The sequence below is a fragment of the Cygnus atratus genome, chromosome 5 (genome assembly GCF_013377495.2).
Source record: "Cygnus atratus isolate AKBS03 ecotype Queensland, Australia chromosome 5, CAtr_DNAZoo_HiC_assembly, whole genome shotgun sequence".
Taxonomy (NCBI): domain Eukaryota; kingdom Metazoa; phylum Chordata; class Aves; order Anseriformes; family Anatidae; genus Cygnus; species Cygnus atratus.
Window position 1 is genome coordinate 33,732,546 of NC_066366.1, and position 27,849 is coordinate 33,760,394.

General features: G+C 38.2%; 1 protein-coding gene and 1 non-coding gene across 4 annotated transcripts in view; both read right to left on the reverse strand.

The window, feature by feature from the left end:
* CKAP5 (cytoskeleton associated protein 5) overlaps positions 1-27,849 on the reverse strand; it is a 48,592-nt gene that overhangs the window by 3,790 nt on the left and 16,953 nt on the right. For all 3 annotated transcript variants that reach the window (XM_035539661.2, XM_050711111.1, XM_050711112.1), the window contains 31 exons: positions 26,157-26,246; positions 25,851-26,015; positions 24,906-25,034; positions 24,158-24,340; positions 23,119-23,232; positions 21,845-21,955; positions 20,528-20,620; positions 20,052-20,237; positions 19,488-19,582; positions 18,007-18,064; positions 17,795-17,920; positions 17,313-17,449; positions 16,975-17,149; positions 16,318-16,431; positions 14,264-14,392; positions 13,406-13,600; positions 12,628-12,763; positions 11,045-11,133; positions 9,731-9,856; positions 8,883-9,032; positions 8,278-8,481; positions 7,889-8,024; positions 6,893-7,086; positions 4,980-5,152; positions 3,678-3,851; positions 3,106-3,226; positions 2,216-2,395; positions 1,747-1,934; positions 1,250-1,325; positions 287-475; positions 71-208 (listed from right to left, as the gene is read on the reverse strand). In XM_035539661.2, the coding sequence (XP_035395554.1) occupies positions 71-208; positions 287-475; positions 1,250-1,325; positions 1,747-1,934; positions 2,216-2,395; positions 3,106-3,226; positions 3,678-3,851; positions 4,980-5,152; positions 6,893-7,086; positions 7,889-8,024; positions 8,278-8,481; positions 8,883-9,032; positions 9,731-9,856; positions 11,045-11,133; positions 12,628-12,763; positions 13,406-13,600; positions 14,264-14,392; positions 16,318-16,431; positions 16,975-17,149; positions 17,313-17,449; positions 17,795-17,920; positions 18,007-18,064; positions 19,488-19,582; positions 20,052-20,237; positions 20,528-20,620; positions 21,845-21,955; positions 23,119-23,232; positions 24,158-24,340; positions 24,906-25,034; positions 25,851-26,015; positions 26,157-26,246 (4,374 nt within the window). The remainder of the gene's footprint in view (positions 1-70; positions 209-286; positions 476-1,249; positions 1,326-1,746; positions 1,935-2,215; positions 2,396-3,105; positions 3,227-3,677; positions 3,852-4,979; positions 5,153-6,892; positions 7,087-7,888; positions 8,025-8,277; positions 8,482-8,882; positions 9,033-9,730; positions 9,857-11,044; positions 11,134-12,627; positions 12,764-13,405; positions 13,601-14,263; positions 14,393-16,317; positions 16,432-16,974; positions 17,150-17,312; positions 17,450-17,794; positions 17,921-18,006; positions 18,065-19,487; positions 19,583-20,051; positions 20,238-20,527; positions 20,621-21,844; positions 21,956-23,118; positions 23,233-24,157; positions 24,341-24,905; positions 25,035-25,850; positions 26,016-26,156; positions 26,247-27,849) is intronic.
* LOC118244867 (small nucleolar RNA SNORD67) lies at positions 2,946-3,056 on the reverse strand. Its single transcript, XR_004777673.1, has one exon. It is a non-coding gene; the product is annotated as a small nucleolar RNA SNORD67 (small nucleolar RNA).

Consider the following 27,849-nt stretch of genomic DNA (forward strand, 5'->3'; position numbering starts at 1 on the left):
TCATTAAGTTGTTTCTTGAGTAAATTGCCTTACATTCCCCTCTGCCTACCATCACATTTCTATTACTTACTGTGCGAGAAGCCCCTTTTTCTGTATCCTTATCAGCTTTGCTTCCAGTCTGGTCCATGGAGTGTTTCATTACTCTACATAGGTGAGCCTCCAGCTCAGACTCATTTTTGTTGTCTATCATTGTTAAGTGATCCAAGATCTGAAGAAAAACAGGCAAAAGCTTTATAGAACACATTAACATCCAATTTCAAAGCAAATAACTAGCACTGGCTCTGACCTTGGGCCCTTTCAGCTTGCACAGGGTGTGAAGCAGAGTCTTCAGTGTCCTTATAGGAAACTCACTCTTACACTGCTTCAGCTTCTCTTTGGGAAAGACCTTCATGAAATTGTGGATATCCAGTAGAATCCGATCCAGATTGATACTATTAATAGTTTCGGGAAGAAGACGCACCATTCTCCACAGACACTGGAATGACAGACTTACTTATGAGACAACTCATGGAAGAAGCATTTAAGTACTTCAAGAGCAGATTATACAAAAGTATCATTGAGTCATTTCACTCTGCTACTACATACCCTGACACATGCAGCACGTCTGTCAAAATTAGTTTAACCGGTACATATCGTCTTTGTAACTAGCTGTACCATGTCCAGATCCTTCTTTAGCAATGATACATAAAACTGCATGCATTAGTGCTGACTTCACTACCAGTAACAGGAGACTGAATGCTTTGTGTGAAGAAGTGTCAGCAGATAATACATGTACACTAAGTACACCTGAACAACATGCTTTCAGGTTTAGCCTTATTAAGGCCGAGTTCTTCTCATTAAAAATTTAGTTCTCTAAATCATGCCAGTTACAAAAGCACGTTGTATGATAAAGAAAAAAAGATTATATCCATAATAATAAATGCACACATTTGGATGTCCACTCTGCCTAAATTTAAGCCAGCTCCCAGCCCGGGATTCATTGAATGCATAGTACCGTGCTGTGCCTAAGCAAATAAACCCAGCAGGTGACCCCTCTGTAGGGAGGGTATACTCAAACTTCTGTAAACTATTAGCGGATGTAAGCTTAGCATACACAATGAAGTCACTGTACCTAACATTTAATAGTATTATAAGAAATATTTCAATTTATGGTCACCATTTAAAAAAAATATATCTGTTCTTTAAAGCTAGGTTGTTGATTCAGATAAACCAAATATTTCAGAGTTCGAAACCTCTATTAGAGGCTCACCTTCATGACAAGTTCTGAAAACTTCGGAGAGCTGGCTGTTGCTAGTAGACTGTCTTGGAGCAAAACAAGCAGAGCACTAGAAGGAATAAATTTAGTAACAGAATTACACAGGAAAGTGCTACACACAGATAAGATGCCAGTTCCCAAACACATTATCACACCAGAGACTGGGGCTAGTCCAGCAGTTCATGTCATGTTGTGCAAGAGCTCTTTCTTTCCAGTACTTTACAGGAGTTTAAGAGGCAGTATGCTGAACTACCAAACATACAGAATCACACTAAGCTAGTTTGCTTAACTTGCCTTCAGCAGTAGAGGTTGTGCAGTCACGCTTTGACTGCCACTAACAATCGGTGACAATTCTTTATTAACTAGCTGAACAATTTTTTAGACATCATTCTTTGCTTATAAATTGACTAACACAATCAGAACACGGAAGAAGAGGTGAAGAGAAGCAGTAATCACAGTTTGTTACTTTATTTCTCTTTTTCAAAGTATACCTTAAGATGTTGGTCTGATCAGACTTTTCCAGAACTTTCACTACCAAGAGGTTGACTGATCGGATGACCTGTTCACCCTCCTCGAGGTCTTCAACCCGAGAATCCAGCATTAATGTAATAAGACCGTGCATTAGGTCCTTCAGTACACCAGTAGAAGCCTCTCGAGCCAGACTCTCTATCTGAAATAGCTACCAATAGAGGACAAGATGAGAAGATTTCCCTGCATGAAATACTTCAATATAAGGATTTCATCACACTACCTAATCCTTTGACATTCCTGCCCCACCCATCAACATTAAACAATAAAAACACAACTAGGAAGGCTATTTCTACTGAATGACTTCTGAAAATACTTTGACCCCCACATAAGCGTTCAAAAAGTAAGGAATTAGTCAGATGTTCCATTCGCCTGCAACTTCTACACAGAAATCACTTGCTTTTCTCATTAATTTGTAGGTTAAAGCCTTACCGATATCATGCTCCCAATAATACAGCTGTAAAGTTTCACTATTTCATCTTTGTCTAGCTTCTCATCTGCCATGTGTGTATTGTAGATTAGCCGAAGCTGCATAAACGTAGCTATTAGAAATTGGTCAATATGTCCAGACATTGCTTCTGCTTTGTCCTCCTGTCTGAGAACCTCATCAATCTAAGATTTAAAAACAAAACACTCAAGTACAGTACAGTCAACATACTGAAAACAGTGCAAAAGAACTATAACTTGAAAACATTTCTGTAAGAAAGTTCTTGCCCTTACCAATCCATTTGTCAAGGCATTTCTGTTCTAAGCTTTCAGCTGAAACCAGTAACCACAAATTTCTATTGCTAATCCCAATACAAAGTATTTATCTTTTATAGAGCTGCAATTCTATCCTGTACAAATGAAAACATTTCATGCTGCATTACAGATTCTGGAATTAACAGCTTCGTAAAACCTTCCAGAAAAAAAACACTTCAACATATTTAAAGCCACCCTATAAACACGTAAAAGCCATGAGGGAAAATACAAAATTCTTTTGCTGAGGACCTGCAAAACAGTTTACATTTAAAAGTTAAGCCTCATTTGCAAGAGTCTGCTTTTTCAAACTTTTAGCATAGGTGTACACTCGACAAAACCAAAGATGTACTGATTTTTTTTTTCCCCCCAAGTGTTTCTGTAAGTCTGATCTACAACATTCAAGCAAAATTCTTATTGCTAAAGCGAGTCAGATGGCCCCTGTGCACTTAGTGTTGTCATCAGGGAGATTCTGAGCAGAGCCCATGTCACCCGACACGGTTGCTCTACCAGAGTGCAGCTCATCACTCTCGCGGATAAATAGTTTAATACAGTATGAATAGTTGCTACCTTAATTCTCTTACCTGGGCCAGAGCCTGGATGCTTGTATTTATATCACCACTGGCTACTTGGGAAATGACAAAGTTGATAGTAGAAGCTGTGTTACTGTGCATGTCATCAAAGTGCGGAGACACAGCACGGATTCTAAACAGTCGAAGAAAACAGGATTTTGTTACCCTTTCTCCAAAGAGTTCTGGTTTGTACTGAACTGCTATTTCACAGTGACAGTTTAGAGACAAGAGAGAAGGATTTCATCTTCACAGGGGATGCTGAAGGCAGAAATCATTTCTAACAACGTCTACTGCACTATGTAAAGACACTGATAATACATTTAGAAACTCAATATTGTCTTAAAAATACTTAAAATACAAAAATGAACAGAAATCAGTGTTTTCTCTTATTAGAAAAAAAACTGTCATCCAGACTTCAGAACAGTACCCCAGACTGTCACTTTGACATCTCTCTTCAAACTAGTTGACTCTTTGCATTCTTATGTAAAGAGGTCTGAATGTACAAACTAGCACGGTCGTTTCAGCTTCTCAAAGTAGTTTTAAGTAGCCCTATGACTTCATTGAAGAGATGCAACAAGACTCACTTGGGCTCAGGAATCAGGACTGGCTCAAAGATGTCATCTAGTTTGTGCTGTACAAGTGCTGGCATCTCACATTTGACAGGACCATTGTCATTTTCAATTTCATCAAGATCCAGCTGGAATTCCCGTGGAACTGTATGCGATGTCTCAGAGTGACCGCCCATGTTGCGATTTTGGCTACAGAAACCAGGAGAGAGGTTTTAATTATATATACAACAGGCAAGAGTACTAGCACTAGCATCCACTGGTAGCCCTAAAGCTCTCATAATAGAATAGCACAGATTTTGAAGATATGATTTTATTCAAGCCCCCTAATAACCCCCTTTGCTATTCCCCTAGCCCTTAGTAAAACAATTTTTTATAGGCCAGAAGAGTAGCTGCTAGTTACTTGCCTTCTTAGTCATGCTTATAACACAACCTGAGACCCCCCTGAAGCAGTGTTAGGTACACACTTGTTCATTCTGAGAGTGATCCAGCACAGTTAAAAGTAGCATTAATGGAATATAGAGTTAAATTTCACGGCAGGCTTTTTTAATTGATGAATAGGATGCATATGTATATAGGAATCTTGCAAGCCTAACTGAATGTAGAACTCTTCAGAACAAATGTTTCATAGTAGATTTTTCCACAGAAGTGTTCTGATACATGATTCTCAACAGAGACTTTTATTCCAAGATAATGAGCAAGTGGTAAGGAATACTGTTTCTGAGTTTTTGTTTCTAGTACTGTTGCTCCAGGCTCTCTGACTCACACATGCTCTATGCCTGCCCTAACAAGTTAAGAACAGGGACCAGTGAACACCAATTCAAATGTAACATGTAGTCCTAAATTCTCCCAGCATTTTCAACAGCTACCTAACTGAAGTACCATGTCTGCCTCCACTTTGATCTATAGTTACCTTTGTAGAAACATGTACGTTTTGTTTCTTACTTTCATTTAGATCAGAGAAAGTAAATAACCTAGAGTCGGCCTTGATAAACCTGTCACCCACAGGAAAGGATGACCAGGATAGAAATTGAAAGATAAGAGCCTTGCTACCAAGGAGTTAGTGGGCAGTACTTACATCCTATAAGTGCGATACATAATTCTGTCCATGGAGAAGCAGTGAAAAAAGGCACAAGACCATTTAGAAAGATTTAAAGACAGACAAGACAAAAAAAAATTTTTAGACATTTTGCTTTAAAATTATTTGGCCAATTTTTACAACATGCAAAGATGATGATACAAGAACTAAAATAACATTGCTGGACATGATATTAGCACATATACTATACCAGCTACAGACCACAACATATCATTACATACTTGAGTTTGGAAGACATGTCCTCAACTGGTCCCTTCCGCAGCATGCTAGCATTAGCGCTGATGTTTTGAGTACGCTGAGGTTTCTCCTCTACTTGTCTCACAGGAGCAGCTGATGGTCTCTTGGCTGATCGTTTTATTCTCTCCTCCAGCATGCTCATGTCTTTCTCTGATAGCTACAAAAAATAATGCTTTCACTCAGTTTGAGTTGTGTTGAATTTAGAAATCTTGGTCGCCTACAGGAGGTATACACTTATTACTACAGACAGGTTTTGTCATAGCAAGGGTAGCTCAACACCACCATTTAGCAGCACTCTATCAGGGCCACTCTGTACTACCAGATACTCCTTCAGGAGTTAATTAACCCAAGTTAACAAGCTGTAATATGGAATACAGCCAGTTCTAGTCCACAGTTTCCAAAAAAACAAGTCATTTTGAATTCAAACCCTGGCACTATCATGTATTTCCAATTGCCGCTTGTGTTGCTGAAAAACAAAACTACCCACCCGTGTATCCATGTCCCCTGTTCTGTTAGGAAGCCCAGACAATGCTTTAACACTGTAGACCCTGCCACAGAAGTCAGGGTCCTTCTAGAGCTGGCCTATTCAATGTACCCATCACTCAACGTGAAAACAAGATAAGCCAACCGAATACTGCAACTCATGCAGTGATAAGAATCATATTTATATGCTTATCTACAGGACTGAAGATTACCAGTAACATCATTTGAACTAAAGTAGCCTGGACATTTTTGTGGGTAGTACTCCCCAGCACGCTTACAATCAATAAACCTTTCCGAAATGCTGCGCATTTAGGGACTAGGTAGGGCATTTTGAAGCTGACAGCAATTTTTTTCTTAACCTTGAAAATCTGAAAGGAAATAGACTATGCAACATAACACTCAAAAGGAGGCAGACTGCACTCTGAACAAGAGATCTAAAATAAGAAGTGAATCTAACAGGTTGAAGAAAAATGCAGCATTACTTCTCATGGAGATTGCTACCAGAGAAAGTAACAGAGAATCACATTAAACCAATTTCAATATAACATCCTGAATTACTTCAGGAACCAGAAAGGGGGTGTGGAGTGAACAGCCTTGTTTCCCTGCTCATTGCTATCATATTCCCAGCAGTTTAAGTGCTGCTAAAAACGTTATTGAGAGAGACCGCAAATTCAGAGAACAGAACAGGAGAAAGTGGTCTAAAAGCTCTTGACTCAAGTTAGAATTCAGGATACCTGATCTATTATGCACAATAATCGTAGAAAACTCAAGAAACTGGCTTTCCACTGCTGGAGAACGGGGGAGCAGCTTATTTTGGAAACTGAGTTTTGCCACCTTTAACTTTCACTGCATTTATATAACATGGATAAATACGATTTCCAGAAAACAAAACAACTGCAATACAAAGCTACACAGTACTGGCACAGACCTTAAACACTTAAATGCAATAAGATAAAGCAAACAAACCAAACTTACCAGACTTCAGCTGCTAAACAGCTTGTGGGGATGGGCATAGAAAAAAAAAAAAAAGCAAGCCAAGTACTTGAGGGAGCCTCAACAACTAGCATTTTTTTTTGCCAAATAATTTATCAAAATCTCATTCCAAATCACAAGGACTGCAAGCTCTGTAGCAAGTCACTCTACAAACTTTTTAATTCCTATTAAAGTTCAGTGTTTTGCTCATTTCTGCAAATTTTGCTTTTTATTCATGAACACCCAGGTTATAAATTTCACAATCAGGAAAAAAAAACAGCAACTTTTAGGGTATCTATGGTATAGCAAGTTATTCCCAACATACCAAAATGCTCTTGACACCAACACCAAAATTTAACATGACCCATCACAAGCAAAACGGTGCAAATCCCTACACAAGTGTAGGGATTTGAACAAAAGACGTATTTCCAGTTACACTTACGTTTCCAATCAGCTTGAATACTTGGTCACCATGAACATTATATACAGTCACAATGGTGTTCAGTGCAGCATTGCGCACAGTGTTGTCCCTATCACCAATATGAGTTGCCATTTCTTTCAAGGCTTTCCCTGGAGTTGGCTGGCATACATTCATGCCATATGATTCAACCAGACATCCAAGCTCTTCCAGGCACTCTAGAGGAAGAAAATGACACACACATGCAAATTTAGAGCCCTCAGATTTCTGTGCTGCTTGCACAACTTGCATGTTCACTGTAGAGAAGCATGAATCGCAATACTGAATTTCTTATCAGAACAGTAGTTCTTGCTCTCCCTGTTGATAGATACACACTCTCCAGGTGATTCATGGGACAAGTAGCACAAAGATAGCATGCAAGAGCTATCAGTCATCCCCATACCATTGCAAATATTTCCTATTACCATATACAAGCAATGTGATGTTTAACTTCACATTTAGGTAGTTTAGACAGTTCTGAGCTTGCAATGTTCTATCATGCATAGAATTTAACTCTCTGGTTATATCAGGATGAGATATCCTTAAGGTGACCAGAGTTGTTTGAACTACACAAACACCATACAATAAATAATTCCCAAAATATAATTGAGACAGATGGGCAGTATAGAGATGCTTCTTTTCAAAGTTCTGATCAGGTTATCTGAGTCCCCTAGTCGCCTGGACAATATTATCATTACCATTCTCCCTAGTACTATTGTATTAAGACAAGCATACTCAAGGGAGACTATCTTAACATTGATAGTAATTTAACAAATTGTTGTACCTACCAAAGACAGAGACAAAATAAAAAGATTATTCTCCTTTAAAATCTAATCCCCAAAAGGATTATTTGCAAGTGCACAGAATTCTACATACAGGGGAAATCTCATGTTCCACCAAAAGTTATGCTGGCTTTTTGGAATACTAAACAATACAGTTTGAACTACTTGCAATTACTCAGTTCATAATGCTATTTCCCACCTGCACGCTGTTTTGAGTTTTTAGATTTTGTCCCCTCCATGATAAAAGTAAACATCTTGCTGGCTGGATATATGAGACACATCCTGTTCAGAATGGCACGGACATCTTTGCGGATGACATCTTTTGGTTCTCCTACCTAGGAGGAAAGATTGGTGTGTGTGTGGGGGGAAATACGTAACATTTTCAACAGTCTCATCATACCATTGATGAGACTGAGTCTAAATAACATTAAGAAAACCCAGAAAAGGTTTTTGCATCAAGAATAATTTTGCAAGTGCCTTTTAAAGTCAAATGTGCAATATATTCAAAAAGAACAAGTTACTAAAGTGTTTGATGCCATCCTATGTTTCCCATGAAAAAAAAAGGTTAACTTATACAACGAAAAGTACCTTTAGGATGAGATATGGGATGAAAGAGCATGCTTCATTTTCAGTAAGGTGATACTCTTCTTGACTCAGCAAATTGAAAAGCAATTTGAGGTATTCAAGTGCTTTCATCAGAACACTTGTGTTGGTATCGAAGAACCTCAGGGTCAGCCACTTTAAGATCAGATCCAGGCAGCTGATGACTCCATCTTTTTCACTCTCCAAATGCTTGAAGTGACATGGAAAGAAAAAAAAAAAAGGAGGTCGTGCAAAGTGAAACACTGTTCAAGAAAACAGATATAAGGAAAAGCTATGCCTGTTAAAACTGTCTACTTTTACTGGCTGAGTCCTAAAATTCCAAGTACTCACTTCTACCTTGTACAGCTTTCTGAAATTCTACGAAGTCTCCAGCAAACTAACTCATTTTCTCCTCTCTCAAGAAACAGCCAATATTAATATCAAATTTATCATTCCTTTGACAATTATTTCGATATTTACTAAAATTAAATTTCACAGCACAGTGATCCCTGGCTTCTCAGAGTACTGCAAGTTGATTTTAGTTTGAGCTGACTCTTGCGTAGCAAGAAATAATTTTATGTTGTCATCCACTACCACAGATCCAAACTTACCTCAATCATAACAGCCAGTGCTTTGTTGTGGTGCTGAAAGTCTGCATGAAACATCTCATCCTGTAGCCATTTGGCCACACAACTGGACATCTGAGTCTTCAGCTGCTCAATATATTCATCACGGGGAGTAGTGAAATTCCACTTTAACACCTGCAAAAGCCAGCATTTAGAACTCAAAGCAAGCAGTACCTTCTCTTCTTGAAACAATCTGCAAGTTGCATTGCTTTTAATCTTGAATCTGTTTTCAAATTCTTCTCATTATCAAGAGGAAGCGGGAAAAGTTTGGTGGGGTTTCCTCACCTTGGCTTACATGAAAGATTCTCCCTATGTTGAGTGGTTATCTTTAGGTTGTTACCTTAATTATTACCAGTTACTTCAAATGGTTGTTTTTAGGCAAAATAGGCCTATTCACTAGCAAGTAATAAATAAACCCTGTGTTTTAAGTAACAGAACTTACACACAAAAGACAAGCTTTATAAGAGATGCTGTTAAAAAATAAGTATAAAGAATTCACAGTGGATCTTACAACTCTAGAATTAATTACGTGAAAACAGTCAATTAGCTTGATACCTGAGAGAGTTCTCAGCTGGAAAAAGTTGTAAAAAGGCCTCTGTGTTTTACAAGAATGCATAAATGCACAAAATTCAGGAAAAAAAACAGGAAAACACCATAGTAAGACTGATATGGACCTGCGAAAGTCAACTAGACACTAGAAAAATCCATCTGAAGGATGGACAGAGCCTAGTAGTTTCATGCCCTAGCACGTTTAACTCTAAATACCAGAACAAAGGAAGGTGCTAAAGTTATACTACTTCAAAACAGGTGAACACATCCATTTTTTTCCTCACCTTCAGACCTTTCTCATCTTTCATTCTCTGTTCTTTCCCATTTGGGACCATGATAAAAATAGGACCTGATTTATCATCATCTTCCTTCAAAGTAGGCTTGCTTAATACTTTCTTCCCCTGTACACCCTGAAAAAAAAAAAACAACACACAAGGTTTTAAGAGGCAATGCAAGACACATACCTGCCTTAGGCAAGCAATTGCAAGCATTAGATACCAGCCAACGTCATGCTGCCTAGGTGTACAAGAGCCAGAGAGAAGCTAGAAGAATAATGTTGATTAGAGTTTTAGAAGTATGTGCTCTGCTGCTGTGGAAGCAATACCCACGACAATGTGCGCAATAGTACTCTGTGAAATATGACATGTCACTCAACCAGTGCACTAGTCACCCACACGCATCCCTAAAACCCAACGTGGTACCTGTTTGATAGATTTGTTCTTTGCCAGACTCGTATTGCCTTTGCTGAGGCTTGTATTAGCTTTGGACTGGCTGGTATTGCCCTTGGACATACTGCTATTAACATCTGACTGCTGTAAATAAGCCACAAAAAAGGCTTTGTTGTTAGAAAGATTTACTCACTAGAGTTACTATTCCAAACTTTCTGTGAGTTCACAGCAGAGGCATTTACTCTGGCATCAGAGTTTTGACAGATGAACATATTAACCTAGGCAAGCCCGTAATATCCTTCAAAGTTAGTTCCATTCATTTCTGTCATAAATCTGGACCTGTATCAAAATTGATCTCATTACAGCATTACTTTAGACAAAGGAGGCAACAGGACTGTAGAACAGGTTTTCTTTTTGTTGTTGTGTTTAAAAGTTAGTAGCAGAAAAATTACTGTAACAAAGAAAAACCTAACCACAATTCAAATGTAATCCAGCTGAGGCTATTACTATGTATTTAAGCATCTTCCTTCTGTGCTTGAGAGCATTTTATCCTCCCTACTGTAAAGGGGACATTAATTTCTTTCTATACATGGGCTCAAAACTACTGTATGAAGTATAATGTTGGAACTGCAATAGTGAGTTCTCAATCACATGAAATCAAGAAGGTCAAGCATATTTAGAACATGGAATAAGCTGTCCACAGAACTGCATTTGTGCCAACACAGGCTTTGGAATAATTAAATAGTTAATGACAAAAAATAGTGATGAAGTAGATGATATGGGAACACAATTTCAGAAATCAGACAATCACAATAATTCTTAGTATAAGCAGTCCCTAGCAAGAGCTATACTCTTCTACTTGTAATGCATTAACAAACTACATCTACTAACTTAATTGAACTGATTTCATCCAAAATGCTATCAGCATACCTTAGCTTTAGAGGAGGCACCTCCTGCTTTGGCTTTTTTCGGATCAGGCTTGGATTCCACGGTATTGGACCCTGAATCTTCAGAAAAAGCTGGAAAAATAATAGACCATTTCAAACTACCAGTAAGCCTATTTTAGGTCAGCGCTGGTTTTCTGTTCTTAGCAGAGAAGAAAAAATGTTGATGAAGATGATAATGCCTTTATCACACTGTCATCTGAGGACTTCAAATGTGTAAAAGAAGTTTCTTCTATTGCATGTAAGCATACAAAGTTCTGAATTAAGATCATATGTCAAATTTGTCATTATCAAAACAGGTTTAAAAACATGCACACAGATGCACTGTGTGGGCTCGTGTCTGAAGCTGTAGCTGTCCTCAGTTTGAGCAGGCAAGCTGGCCCTAAGAAGGAGATAATGCAGGACTGCTTCTTCTAATCCCTTGTAACCCAATCCTGTCACCTTCTCCCTTGTGTCAGCACAAGCATTCCAGTAGCCCCGCAGTAAACTACACTGGACAGATCATCCAGATAATTTTTAAGTGTTGTCACAGAATTTTTTTGTAATTGATTTTAGCATAAAAATTAAGCTATGTTTTTTATTCTCAATACCACATAGATATTTTCAAAGAGAAGCTCACAGACAGTTGCGTGGAAAGATTTTAAAAACAAGCAACCAAAAACAAAACATGAAGAAACCCCACACCCTCCTACAATGAAAGTCAAATCAACTGCATGATCAACCAGAACTGAAGACAGAACTGACTGAAGCACAAAGCTGTTTGCAACTACGCTCAATTTCCCTCCTCCTGTTAAGAGTGCTTCTTCCTCTAGCATGACAAAAAGGTTCCCTAGAAACCTCAAAACTTAAGCTCCATGAAACAGATACGTAAGACTATTCATTTGCCTGCATGCACTAAAGAAGTTTGAATAAATGCAAGCATAATCAAATGATTCTCTGCAAGGATGCTCTTTCAGAAATGCAAAGTACTACATCAATACAAGTTAATTTAATTTAGAAATTGAGAAGGACCAAGATTTTAACTTATTTTTGTTCAAAAGTTCAGACATTTTTTAGTGTTGTTCTGTTTCTTTAGATACAGGGACACAATATTAAAACAGATTTCCAGGTTAATATTCCACAGGCACCATAGTCTTTGGATCTATGAAACCATGTTTTTAGTATTAGTCCAGACCACACACCTAGTGTAAAGAGTATTTCTGAAAGTTACCTTCAAAACAACTTGCTTATTTATCTAAAAAGAATGTCTACAACAAACTCTACAATGGCATACTGCAGTTAGTAATATCCATATATAGCCAAAAGCTCTTCCCTGCAGATGATTGACCTACTATCTCAAACTTAATACAACAATTGTAAGCTTATCCACTAATTCCTGCACTCAGATCCTGCAAATAGAACTCCTTTTTATGTAGTCCCAAGCTGGGAAAGTCAATCAGAGAATCAATCTTACAGAACCTGTGCTCTCAAAAAACATAAACTTCAAAGTGCAATTTAACCCAATAGATTTTCTTAAATGAAAGGAAACCCACCCTTTTATCACTCATTTCCCAGAACTCGAGAGGTTACCTGATGCAGGCTGGAATTTGGCTGGAGCTGCTCCCCCACCCACTCTGGAAGATGTTTTAGCAGCAGGAGCTGGTTTGGCTGGCATGTTGGCCTTGGCTTTCTCAAGCATGGCCAGTACCTGGTCTTTGGAAGTTGGCTAGAGAGCAGGGGGGGGGAAAGTAATAGATATAGAAGGATTACAATGCTAATACATGCTACAGACGAGGCAAACAGCACTATTCTCTAGTTAGCATCTTCCATGACGCTTATCTTATAACATTATGTTTTCAGATATTCCTGTTCTGAGATAAAACACGTCATCCATTAGATTCTTTCTGCAGGACCTATAGGAAACGTGTGAACTAGCAACCTATCCTAGCTGTGCAGTCCCTTGAAGTTAATGGAGAGCCCTAAGAGGGAACCAGCACTCAGTGATGGTAAGATACAACACTCAGTAAGATACAACAAATTGCTGGAAGCCATCTTAAAGTGTATGTTCAAAGGCGTACAGCTGGACAATAACCAATAAGGAAGCTACCTGCAGGTAGATTTTTTTATTTTAAAAGAAAAGCATAGTGAATAAGTATCAAGCTCCTGAAGTGATAAACCTGTTGTGGCAGCAGTCTTTCTGAATTCGAAAAAACTAACTCGCAGCCTCCTGACACTATTTGCATTGAACTCAAAGGGACTGAAGACAGGCTTTTAATGACTGGAGACATCAAGTCATGAGACTGTGAATGTGACTTGTTAATATCCACTCATTCAAGGTCATATTATCTAATCTTAGCGACAACGATACCTTCAGCTTGCTAGTGGCTTTCGCCATCTTCTCAAATCCAAGATGCATCATAAAGAACGGCAGGGCATCCTGCGCCTTTTTACGCACATCCCCATTTCGATCTTCAAGACAGGAGTAGAGGTGAGGCACACACAAGAGCAGGTCAGAAGGAACAGAACGGAGGGTAGGCAACTTTTCAGCTAACCAACCAAGCAGCTGAAAGAAAGAATAAAAAGTTTCTGGGGAAGTGCGCACTGCTATCTGGAACACCTAGTATAAGCCACAAGAGCCTGAAGAGTAGCTCAGTTGTAGAAGTGTTTCACATTTTCACACACAAAAAGAACAAAGCCCTACAACATTTGTTCAGACAAACATTCTTAATGTGAACTTTAATATCAGCAGTTTAAAAAAACGAGTACAGTATGTCAATATGCAGCTCATTTAAAACTTGGAGCCTGGTTAGCTAAGACTGCTTGAGCTGTTTCTTCCTTTTGAAAAAAAGCATCGTAATTTCAGCTAGTGCAGCTGATTAGTAAGTTGCACCTCATTCACTTCAATTTATTAATACCTCCAGTTCAGTTCAGGTCTTCACTGCCATAGGGTTAATTGGAAGAAAAACAATAGGACTTAAAAGGGTAATCAGAACAGGCAAACTTTTCAGTGCCTCCCAAATGAAATCTGAATTACAGCTAACATGCAGGGGTTACAGCTCATTAGCCTTGTGAAGTTTGACATTTTGTCAGTAAGAACAGTTACTTGTTTACTCATGTAATGATTGTATTATGCAATGTCAGTCTGCTTAGTTGAACATATTCCTTTGTAAGTAAGGTCATTTTGATTACATGCGCATGTGGAGAAGTTTACTTAGCAGAAGCCTACCTCTTGTCTTAGGAAAGGATTTTCTTTTTTGAGTTCCTCAGATAGATCTTCACCTTCCAACCACTCTTTCATTCCGGTTTGTTCAGCCCAGGCATTCACAGTTGCTAACGCAGCGGCACGAACATTATTCTGTAACAAAAAGATTTAAGAAGAATAATTTTAAAGAGGGGTCAGAAGATTACAACAGAAGATTCTAGGTTATATTCTTTGAAATCTCTATTTTTCTTTACTGATCACTAGATTTCTCGAGCAGAACCACCTAATTTTAGTGATGCTATGAGATGCAGAGATGACCAAGTCACATCATATTAATTTATCATCGTTTTTAGTAGTAGTTTAGTAAAAAAAGGACAACAGGCATCTCTAGAAGCACTCTGAACTTGCTACTATTCACTGATGAGAGTGTGGGAGTCTGCTTTAGCTTAGTTTCCTAGTAAAAGGATAAGGTTAATGATTCACCTAATGGTAAAGGTAGATGTAGTACACTCATAAATCAGGGCAAGTGGGTTATAGAACCTGTTATTAGTTTCAGGGCACTCTTATTTAGGATACACACAAGCAGAAGTCGAACCATGAATAGGGGAGCCCTCTACTCTTACTCATTGTCCATCTTCAGACTACTTTAGAACAGCATCAAACAACAAAAAGGAGCAAGTCTTATATAAATAGGAGTAATGTGCACAGTAATTTAGAGTTTTTGCCCCTTCAGTGAAATAAGAGAACCACCAATGCATACACTGCCCGTACCAAGGATAATGCTTAATGTGCCCGTAATGTGCTAATGCATGTTGGCACACATCAATATACACACATTGTACTTTAAATGTCAGCACAGCTGGTTAGCAGACTAGAACACATTTTGATTTCTCATTAGTAGATTCATGAACATCACAGCTTGTAAACTGGCTTCTCTTGCTTTCAGATATATAGGCTCCTTACAGGTAGGAAGATCCATAACACTGAAACACAGGAGCAGTTTGCTTCTCCTAGAGAGTGATGATCAGCTTCTTCAAGCAAGGGAGGGAAAGAATCCTATACGCTTGTGGAAGAGCAGAAGGTGCTTGCTGAAGCAATACCAGTCTATGCTGAGTAAGCTTTGGCCTCCAGCAGAATTGCTCTAATCTCCTGGCAATTCGGCTCAAAATTGAGCTTGGGGGAGGTACCGGCAAGACGATTCTCTGTCTACACAGAAATGCAGACTGTGTCACGAGCCTTTCTCCTATGGGCACCACCAACAGCAAAGTACTTTGGTAGGAATCTAGTTCTGACACACATCTTCGGAAGCTTTCAAAGTGATAGCTTGTGTTGCTATTAGGACTTTCAGCTTTAGCCTGCTCACCTATTTTCTGTTCTTTTTCCCTACTCACATGCAGAATAGAAACATCTGAAGTACACCATCTCTGATAATTGCCTGTGAATTCTGGCACAAGACGTTGGCAGCATACCAAGCCTCGTTTCCCTAACTCTTCAAAATACCTTTCGCATGGTACTAGCTTTGATTTTGACACTGTATCTTGACAAGTTCCACACTAACATTATACAAGCTTTGGTGTTGGTTATCAGTGACATGTTTCTACCTACGGTTCAAAGGTCTCCTATATAACAAGACAACAAGGTACACTGGAATCCACATTGATACACGAAACGAAGAGTACTAACAAGCAACTTCAAAAGCTAATCAGGTTTGTTTGGTCAAGTAGTATATTTTCAGCATCAAAAGTACACATACATACAGTCATCTTGTTTCATTTAAAGTTGAAATACAACCTTGACTGCATTTATTCACAAGCAGTAGAATATATCTCAGAATATATAGTAAGGTAGAAATTCTTATTTTGTTAATAAGCTGTCATCTAGGAAAGAACCACACCCCAAGAACAGTCCAACAGCAATACAACTTTAAAACTTCTTCAGTAGCTTACAAACTACCATCCGTGTCTCAAAAGCAAGGCTAAACACTATAGCCTATATAGTTATTCTCAGACATAGCTTAGATAGTAGTAAGATACTTAGATAGTAACAGGCAAAAAGGAAAAAGGTCTCGAGTGTCCTACCTTACTGTCTCCAAGGACTGTAATGACAGGAATGCCCAAATTTTTCACATGCTGTTTGATATTGGGGCCCATTGCTGTTGCTAGCTGCTGAAGAATGCTCAGTGTTTGTTGTACCTGCACATAAACAGAAAGGCTTTGAATAAGCTACAGCGACAAGCACCTGCACAAAACTCCAAGTCACATGGGGAAAGTAACACCGCTGTTTATCGGGGCTTTTACTTTAGAATGCCTGCTCAATGGTATCTTTTCCAGACTTCAAATTCATCACACAAACAGGCAAAAGTTATTTCTATATTTTAAGTAAAATTCAATCAAGTTCAGCAAAAAAATTTTGAAACAAGAGATTTATTTTTTGCCACAAGTAAAGCGATTCAACTTTTTTTTTTTTTTTTAAAGTTTGCTTACATTACTCTGAGTACAGAGGTAGACTTTCCCCCTTTTTGAAGTTTTTTTTTTTTTTTCAAAGACATTATAAAATTCTGCAAAGACAAATGTTTGTAAGAACTGGCAAGCACATAATCTGTAAATACACTGTTCACTGGTTTCAAACTGTTGATTTCATGACGTTAACAGATCTGAACCATAAGCAAGGTTCAGAAATAGCTTGTCTGCAGTTCTAAGCTGTAAATAGTTGAAATAGGATTTCAAATAACATACCAAGATTTTATTGGAGTCATTGAGACGACTCTTCAAAGCAGCTGGAAGTTCTCCTATGTTGGGCTGTATGAACTTAGCATCATTAATTATGCTTGTCACTTCATCTAGACCTTCCTTTCGGATCTTCCAGTTTTTGTCCCCAATCTTAGACACTAGCTCAGCTGTGATCTTATCACTGTAAGAGAAAAAAAAGTAGCAAAAAGCCCATTTTCTTTGCTACATGCTTTTTAGTAATTTAGCGCTTTAACAACGCAGATTTCTGCTTATGAAGCGCTTATAAATACCAAGCTTTGAATTGCAGGGCAAATGTGTCCTCAAGCTGTAGAATCCTAACGTACCCAATATCTGTTCTCGGCAAGAGATCCACAACATCATTCCCAACATCCTCCTGTTCCTCTTCCTCACCGTCATCCCCACTGCCTCCACTGTGCCTGGAAATGCCACGAGTTGGGGCTGGTGCTGTCTGCCCTTGCATCTGCAAGCACCACAGAAGACAGCAATAGGTATTTTAGAGTTTTTCATTTGACATGAAAAATAGAGACGGTTGCATGACCCCAATATGCTATCTCAGTGTAGCAGACTCCTAGAACATAATGATACCCCCAAAACCAGAAGCTTTCGAAATCTGTCATGGGAAAAAAAAGTAGACTATTGACATAGCTACACACAGTGTGTTTGCAGCTGCTTTGGTAGGTTATCGTCAGAAGTCTGATTCATTACCAAAACGCAGGTTAGACCACAGTTTTACTACACATTCCAACTACTGAATTTTCCAAGTAGTTTTAATGGTACTTGTTATTAAGAGTGCTACACTTCATACCTTTTCAAATTCTGCATCTATCTGGGAGAGAAGGGCAGGCTTCTCATCTTCAAAAAACATTCGCAAAGGAGGCCCCACATAAAGGTACATAACTCCCAGCAAGGTAATGGCAGAAGTCCTTACAGCCTGTCAGCAAGATGATAAAAGCACTCAGTCTTCCAATTAAGGACCGGAAAAAAAAAAATCAGTATTAAAATTGTAAATTTACTTACTGGGTTAGTTGCAGCAAGAGCTGTCTTCACGTTACTGATGAAAGCTTTGACATTCAGTCTGTGGGGAAAAAGACACTCCCATGAGTAAAATGCAACACAGCAAACACCAATGAGAAACAAAACCATCACAACATGCTACAGATTAAAATAATGCAATGAGAATAAACCAGATACATACAAATGACTTAGAAGTAGAAAATATTAGCACATTGTAATATCCCAGGTACAATGTAGATGGTAGCTATTTAAAAAAATACTGAAATAGATAGGTTTTGGAAATAACCTACTGTGGAAGTCATTACAGTAAACCTAAGATATTTTACATCAAAGACTGCATTTATTACAGCTGTAAATTTTCTTAAACTATGACACCCACACAACTGCTAGGACTCGAAACCAAAAGGATAAGTCCAGTACCATTTAAACACCTGATACACAGCTAAATAATAAAAGGTACTTTTTTGTTGACCTGTATCAGGATCATCCATAAAGAGGTAAAAGTTTCAAAAAAGACTCATTTACAATAGAAAGAAAGAGTAAAAACAAGGTTTAGATTACTGAATTTTCTGTACCACCACTGCATTTAACAGAAAAGGAAACGGACAGGCAAGCATGGAAGATTGATTCCTTTGTGCAGCCCCAAACACTTCTGTTTTAGTATCATATCCACACATTATCCAGCTGGATTATCCTGCTTGAGATACATACTTCTTTGGGAATTTGTCCTAGCATGTGAAATGTTACTGAAAAGAGTTTATTTCCCAGACTTAATCAACACGACTATCTATTTAACAGCTGTGATACAACACAAGCAGGCATGGTAACCACCCAAGCAGTCAAATAAATTAGAATTTCAAGTTTTTACTGCTCAGAAGTTTTGTTCTTATGAGTAAACTGTATATTATTGTATTACATATGCTAGAGCACATTCAGTTAAAAGAGGTGCTTAGAAATTGAGGAAAGTTGTTCTGATTCTAAAGAAGAATCCATTTCTTTCCTTCACAGCACCAAAAGCAATAATCCTTATTATGTTGGTTAAAACATCATCCTGTTACCATCCTTAAAATCTACCCCAAAAAAAGCAATAAACATGCTATGTAACTCTTCTGTCTGCCTTTTTTTTTTGTCTAAATAAATAGCGATCCACCAGGGTGCAGGTGCATCTAAGTAGAATGGGAATATCAGACATTTACTACAACTACTTGCTCATCCCACTTCTTTGTATAGGTTAAGTAGAATGCTCTTCAGAGAAGGCCCAGTGAGAATGGAGTAGCAATAAAGGATCGCATCTTATTACTAAAGTTAGATGCTTTTATTTACGTATTTAGAGCTAGAAAAGAACCTGATATAGCCAGCATCACAGATGAGGGAACAAAAGTTCAGTGCACTTGCACTCGCTAGGTAGGATGAACAGATTCTCAGTCCAAGATAAGAAATAATTTCATTCAAGTTGCTCTTGCCAATTTACTTAAAAGACATACCCAGAAAAGCCAAACTCTTTAATCGCATTTGAGAGCCAGTTCAAGGTTTCTGACTGGTTTTTAGGATTCTTTTGAGAGAAAGCTATCGCCACAACCTGGAACAGAAGAGTTAAATGTGAATTTTCATTGACAAGCCAGGTGACGAAGCACCGTAACAAATGAATTAAAATACCTGCAAAAGAAACCAAGGCAGTGCAAACAAACCAAAACAGTTGGGGTAATAAACAAGGCAGAATTTGTTGTGTCACTACAGCATAATATGATTGCAGTTGAAGTGAACCAGAAGTTACAGAAGTACTAAAAGGCAGCTGGAAATTACCTGTGTTATGGAAGTTTAACTGTTTTGACAATATCTCAACAAGTCAGTCAGTACCTTGCTATTACCTCTTTTGAATGAAGGTTTATTTAATTTCTACCTCAAGAGATATCTTGAAAGCAAATTAATTCCAGGAAACACAAAATAAATAAATAAATAAAAGATTTCAGACTTATTCCTCAGACTGAAAGAACATCCCACACAGTATTTCTGCCTTTACTGGAAGAATACCTTTACTATTCACTCACCTGCTCAGCAGTCCATGGCAACTGACATGCCTCAGCTATTGCTGTCATGGCTTCTTTTGCATTACTCCCACATTTCACATCACCAACCTTGTCTACGAGACCATCCAGCACAACCTGTGCTGAAGTTTTGGAGAAGTTTCCTTTCTGTGCAATCAATGCAACTATATGCAGTTTCATCTGCATCACCTGGAATGTTCATAACAGCAAGGAAGACACTCACGTTTTCATGTTTTAAGACCTTTTAAAAATTATATAGTTATAACTATGTAATAGTATATAAGTGTAAAAATATATTTAAGCTATATATTATATAAATTATATGTATAAACTATATATATAAAACTCAACAGTTTCACATATGTACTAAGTTTGCCATCAATTATGTATATGCAGCTAGGGCCTTTCAGTCAGTTAGAAAGGCAATTTCAGTAACTAACAGTCCATTCTTGTTAGTTAATGCAAATAAATTGCATTACCTGAAAGTTTGTTTCTTTCCAACCAGGTTTCTTGGCCAGCATTCTTACTAGAGCTTGGCAAGGCATTTCACTTCTTTCCATAAGCTCAACAGCCTTAAAGATAAATACTAAGTTAGCCAGTACATCACAAATGGTGCAAAAACAAACAAACAAAACCCACCAAAACACCCACACAAGTGAAGTTACCTCAATTGTCCTGTAATTTTCTTAACATAGGACTAAGTTGCGGAAGCTCTGAACATAATAATCCACCTGAACAGCCTTACTACAAGACCCATTTCCACATGTAGTCCATTTCACATGTGCAGAGCCATTTAAGTGACAGCATTCATACTGCTACACTTTGTATATTCTTTAAACAGTGTACTTAGAAGCACCTATTGGCCATTCCAGCCCTGAGAATTTAACACTTTATAAGTGGGCTGACTAGAAAGCAGAGATTAAGCTTGAACATAACCTAAATTAGTTGTAGTTGTTGTTAGACTTAACCATTCAAAAAAAAAAAAAAAACCACAAATGCATTGCAATGAAACTGTAACATCTTTACATTTGAGTAAAGCTATTCTGACTTCTGCAGCAGCATTTCAGTGCAGCCGATCACTGTTTCTAATTTCAGTTACTGACCTTTTCAACTAATATATTAAAACGCAAGAGTAACTATGATGCCGTGTTATGAACTATTTGTACATCTACAATCGATGACTTTTTGAATATGAACTCTCAATGATCTTACATTATACAATAGCCAGGCTTCATGTTCTAGTTGTATGTGACGTCATGCCTGTTTGCAACTACACAAAGTACTCACTACCAGCTATTTAGACTGATGTCATCAGGCTTCAAACATCAACTATTCGCCAATTGAAGTTTTATTTCCATCATTATTACGTTTATTAATCAATTGCTGCTTAACATGCAGTCAACAAGTGCTTGCAAGTGTTTTTGCCAAAATAATTGCAAACCTTTGCTTAAGCCTAGCTATCTTTGACACTAAGCTTTAGAATCGCCTTCAGAATTACACGGTATTTTAAAGAGACCTGTATGCATCCTCAATCTACATACAAGTACTTTTGACAAAAGCATATCTACATTAAATGTAGACACTTACTGTGCTATAGTTATGGATTAATAGCTAGTTTAAAACATAAACCACTTATATTTTGCAGGTCTTGTTTAATCTATCTGAACTACTGTGCTGACATATCACTACTCTGCTATGTCTTTTTACAAGAGCTACCAGGCCTAAAAAGCTGAAGAAATTATATTTTTTGCTTTCTCCTTCCTCACCTCTCCTCTTATCAACTGTTGCAAACTCACCTTCTGAAACTCCTCCATGCAGGCAAGCCTCTCTTTCCAATTACCACTGTCCAACTGTTGGATACAAGAAGCTGGAAGGACGGCAGCAGCTTTCTCTTCACATACTTCTATCTGTGGTCAGATCAGAACAAGGTTAACACACCCCGCAGGATCCCATGGTACGGCAGGCTGCAGCCTTAAGGGCAGATAATATGCTGGAATGACCCCTGCCCTGCAGTGCATTTACAAAATAGGAGTCACCATATCATAATAAGGTCTGTTGTAGGTTGAAATATTTTGTATGGGATACAGTTTAGGGACCTTATGAGTTTAGGAAGGTTTTAAGTCATATTGCAACAGAAGAATAATCCCTGAGAAGTACAAGCAGTCAAAAGTGACAGCAGATAGCCACAGCAAAAGGTAATCTAAAATTTTAAAGATAATTTTGTATGAAGTGTGGGCAAACGTTCATAGCAACAAATTGGGGGTTGATAGAGGCAAATGGTAGAACATATCTTCTGCATCCATTTTAGCAAAATGAATCAGGTTTATTATATGAAACAAGATAAACTTCCTTGTTTCACTGGTGTCTGCATTACCCTCAAGAACTGTATCCTCATTTTGTGCTGTATAATGTGAACTGGGTATAATACAAAGTACTCATACTGAACACCGTAGAGATAACTGACAATCCAAAAAACTTGCCGATAGATCTAGTAAAGTAGTAAATCAGAGCTTTAGAGCTTTATTACTGTTTAACCCACAGATGAGGGGAATGAGTTAATCTACCAAGAGGGTACAGTGGAAATTTTTTTTTTTTTTTAAATAGAAGAAGTAGGAAGTGTCTAACCCATAAACTATATCAGTGGTTCAATTAACATGCAAAACTTGAAGGTTTTCCTGACTCAATTTAACATGAATAGCATGGAATAAATTTGAGTTAGTACCCCTGCAGCAAATCACGCATCCATAGTTACATGAAAAGTATTTCTATCTCTGCCTTTATCTGTTCCTAGTTCAGAGGCAACATGACATTCCTCATGATAGTAGCACGATTTATTATTTACTGTCTTATACAACCTGACACCTACAACAGCCTGTAGAACAAGTGTGTGTTTACCAGAATATATCAAACATACATTTTATTGGTCATGATTTCTATTTGTTTAAATACACTGCTTTCCCCTGTCCAACAAAAATACCCCAACTTCTGTGAAAATATTTTTAGTAGCTGCAGAACTGATTAACTACTTGCATAAAGCACTTTGTATTTCAGAGAACAGGAGAATACTTACTGAGAGCTCTGATTCAAATATCTCTTTGGTCTCGGGAGCCTTCTTGCCTTTAGCCCCAGCACCTCCCATACCCACAGCTGCAGCTGGCTTGCCTTTCTTGGGTGGGCCCCCAGGCTAGAAAGGAAACAAGTAAGTTAGCCAAGACCAAACAGGTCTCTGATTCATCAGACTCCAAATGAATTGCTGGTTTTCCACATCTATACATTCTGATGTCAGAAGATGCATTTAGAAGACAATCTCTGTTACCGTAACTGTTACGGGCAAAAGTTACAGCTTATTTAGTTCATACATTGCTTTATGACTACTAGGCTTTAGAAACCAGGTGCAGTAACAGGGACATGCAAGACAGATGAAAAGGGAAAGAATGTATGCATTTGTGACGGTTCAGGAACTTGTGAACTCATCCCTGTATTTTCCTATAGATACAGATTAGATATTAAATTTGTGACTGGCAGCCTGGAAAAATGATACTAGAGTATCAATAAATACCAAAAAATACAATCTATTCAACTATTCACTCCCAGGTTTCCCACCTAGAGAAGTAAGTACAGTATTACAAAGATCATCTATTGTGCTGCTTAAATCAATTCTTAAAATCCCAATAACTTTTAAAATAATACAGGCTAATGGTTTAAGTTACTGACAATAACAAACACTGAAGAGAATACTCAACATCTTAGTAGTAACCTTGCTATTTATAACAAGAGTCATCAAGTTCAGCCAAATATTACTACGTCACCACAAGGCACATCTGAGGCTCAGCCTCCAGTAGTCTAACATTATTTCATTATCGAAATCTGTTATAAAGTTTGTCGTTAATGTTTAATATGATAAAAAGCCCTGAGACTTCAGCAGGTACTTGATCAGAAAGTCCTGGATTCCTTTTGTTGTTAGGCTCACCAACTCCTACAGAAGGACAGATTCATCACAGTGATTCTTCACTGGAAGGAGATGTTCAGCAGTCCACCTTTCAACATGTAACTAGTCTATACAATCACAGACAAATACAGTTGTCAACAACCTCTTGACAATCTCTTACCTTCGCAGCAGGTGCTTTTTTCAGTGGTCCTGGTTTGGCTGCTGCATCTTTTGTTTCTTTATCAGCAGCAGTCCCTGAAAGAGCAGGGGTCTTTCCAGCAACAGGCTTGCCTTCTTTTTTCTCAGCAGCTCCTCCTGTCTTTTTACCATAAACCAGTTCTACCTTCTCAGCACACTCTTTAATCTGACAAATGGTTTAAAAAAAAAAAAAAGCTGTTTAGCTACCACAACTAGATGTACAGTGTCCCTTCATAGCAGCAGCTCAAACCTCACTACTGTGGAAACAACATGAGTTTTTTAAGTTGTTCAGCTGACAAAATTTTGTTATCCTGTGTAATACAAAAGTACACGACATGCTTGTGACCTAAATTTTATTTCAGATGGAGAAAAAGTGTTTAAAAAACAAAAAACCTTGCAGAACCAAGCAATCAAAACCAGAAAAAATACATGCCACTTCACAGGTAATAGTCTTGAAACCAAACAGATATTGTATCTAAGAATGAAAAGGTGCAATGTTAGCATATCAATATAGTTTAGGTGCTGAAAGTCAAAGAAAAGATACTTGATATCTAGCAAGAAATAAAAAGATATTCAGACTCCCTGCTGCATCAGTAGCTTTTAAGTAAAAAAAAAAATTCAAAAATCTCTTTCAAATCAACTGCTCAAGCACCCTCTTTAGTCTTCTCTAGCTTAAAATAGATCTTAAATGGATAGATAGAGCATTTTTACAGCAGTTACAATAAACTCACACGATCAAGCTTTAGTTTGTCCACATCTGCTAGAAAAGGATTCACAGCTTTCTCTCCAGCCACTTTCAAGGCAGTGCCTAATGCTTCAAAACCAGCATCTCTTACTTCAGGAGCCGAATCGTTGATATGCTGCAGAGAAATACAGTGCACATAACACAACTTGCAGCTCACATCTAAACGCAATTTTAAATCCACATTCTGTATCAACCCCTCCCTGCCTTTTTTAAAAGCCTACAACTACTATGGAATAATCCTTAATATTCATTCCATGGCAGAAAGAAAAAAGTTATTTTTCCACTTATTCTTTCCCATGTACTGATCAATTCTACTGTTTCTCAAACACAGCTAGCTTCCCATCATTACATCTTTCACAGAACAAGAAGAGGGTAAATATTTAGGCTTTAAGAGATATTGCAATACCATGAAAGTTTACAAAAAGTTTGAAGTCCTGCAATTCTTTTCACATTGTCATTTTTGAAGCCAGGGAAGTTTCCAAAAAGAAGGAAAGGGTTACTTCATCGTGGAAAAAAAAAAAAAAAACACCCTATACATCATTTTGTTTACACTGGTAAATGATCTAGTGTACTTGTAGTCTATGATTTAATGACAGTTCTTATTTAGCATTCCAATAAAAGCTTGCTACAGATAATCTGCAAGAAGCAAGTAGCAGTGTCCAGCAGTTTAATACTTACACATCACTATCTTGAACTATTACAAACTAGTTGAGTCTTCTGTTTTAGAGACAGCTAAGGATGAAGAGGCTAAACTATTCCCATGACTGACAGTCATCTTATAGCTCGACATCAGTCAAAACTCACTCTGATGGCCACATAGACTCTTACGGTGCAGCAGAGACTTAGAGAGCTTGTGTGCTTTCTCCCAAACAATCTCATGCTTCATAACAATACTTCAGTACCAGAGAAGTAACAATTCCTCCTGTTTTACCTTGAGAAGTGCAGCACAGAAGGGTTTTAACAGGCTCTTTGGCAGAGTAGAAGGTGTGCAGTGACGGAAGCTTCTTGCAATGAAAAGGGATGTTTGCTGCTTAATCGTTGGATTTTTGTTGTCCATCACTGCCAAAATATCTTCACTTATGTTCTGCAATGTGGTCTACAGTGTTTGATAAAGAAGTCATTAATTTCCAGTAAAGGAAGAAAAAAGCAAATAAGTACTAGAAATCAAATCTAAGACAACAGGATTTTTTTGGGGGGGGGAGAGGGGCAGAGCGCCAATTGTCAGTCTTTTACTTACAGTAAGAAAGATTGCATCAATGGCCTCCTGTAATGCCTGCACTACCTGAGGTTTCTTCTCTTTAAACTTCTCCAAGATTGTTGGAACAACCTATGGAAGAGAGAAAAAGAAAAAAAAGTCAATCCATTCTTCACTAGTGTAATTAATTATAAAGCCTGATAGTCTGCTCCCCAATTTTCCACGAACAAACAAAGAACGCAAATTAGAATCACTGCTGCCCCTCGAGGGCATGCAACAACAGTATGAACTAGTTTATTCTAGCCGATCTCTAACATGAAATTCTTTCTGGTCCATCTCTTTTCAAATATAGCTTCGCTATGAGAAGCTGTTCAAAAACCCTAAACAAAAGGCAGATGTACAAGTTCACATAATTACAGATAAATATTCCAGATCAACTGGTCTGGGACACACAGAAATTGAACAGAAATTAAACAGTTACACAGCAGAGTGCTGTGCTCTCATCCTGTAAGAACCCAAAAAGGCATATAACCTGTTCCCTCTTTCCCAGCTTCCTCAGAGCATTCAGCACAGCCCTGTAAGATGCTCTCATTTGACTCACAGCTGGCAAGGCCACATTCTAAAGCCTGAATCTTTCCTAGAGCAATACACCTGCACCCTCCCTGCAGTGGTATTTTTGGATGCATCAACTTGAACAAACATACCTGTCACTAAACCATGTCGTGTAGGAATTTCACAGCAATTTATACTCAATATAGCTGCTCAGTCAGCCAGTGCTGAAAGAGATCAGCTGGCATACTCACGTGCCAGTAATACGAGCAGCTCCACTTAACTATGGTCTCTATAACCTACACAGTTGGTACTGTAACAAGAACTTGTATCATTAAACTACAGACATGCAGAGCTTTTAACTGTGGAAAGCAAGCTACTTCAAAGATTTTGTAAACATAACAGTTGATAGTTTAGAAGCTGATTCCATAGAGGTTATAAGCTCTTAGATGATACAAAATAGGTTTTCCACAGCTATCACTTTCTACTCAAAATTGGACCATGAAATCTCAACCCACTGTGACACAGTGACCAAACATATCATGGGCGTATTAGAACGAGTCCGGAGGAGGGCCATGAAGAAGATCAAGGGGCTGGAGCGTATCTCCTGTGAAGACAGGCTGAGGGAGTGGGGGTTGTTCAGCCTGGAGAAGAGAAGGCTCTGAGGAGACGTCATTGCAGCCTTCCGGTACCTAAAGGGGGCCTACAGGAAAGCTGGGGAGAGACTCTTTGCCAGGGACCGTAGTGATAGGATAAGGGGTAATGGATTTAAACTAAAAAAAGAGTAGGTTTGGATGAGATATTAGGAAGAAACTCTTTACTATGATGGTTGTGAGGCCCAGAGAAATTATGGATGTCCCATCCCTGGAAATGTTTAAGACCAGGTTAAACAGGGCTTTGATCAACCTGGTCTAGTGGAAGGTGTCCCTGCCCACGACAGGGGTTGGAATTAGATCTCTTCCAACCCAAAGCTTTCTATGATTTTATGACCAAGGCTCAGCTGGTATTCTTTGCAGTGCCAAAACTTGCCAATTCCCTGTTCACAGACCTCTAGCACTTCAAGAACTTCAACTAATACATAACGGCACCATAAAAAACCTTCGTGAGTGCTGCTGTAAAGAAGTTAAAAGACCCTAAACCCTACATAGAACTTTCTCATAGGAAGGAGATACTGAATCATTAAATT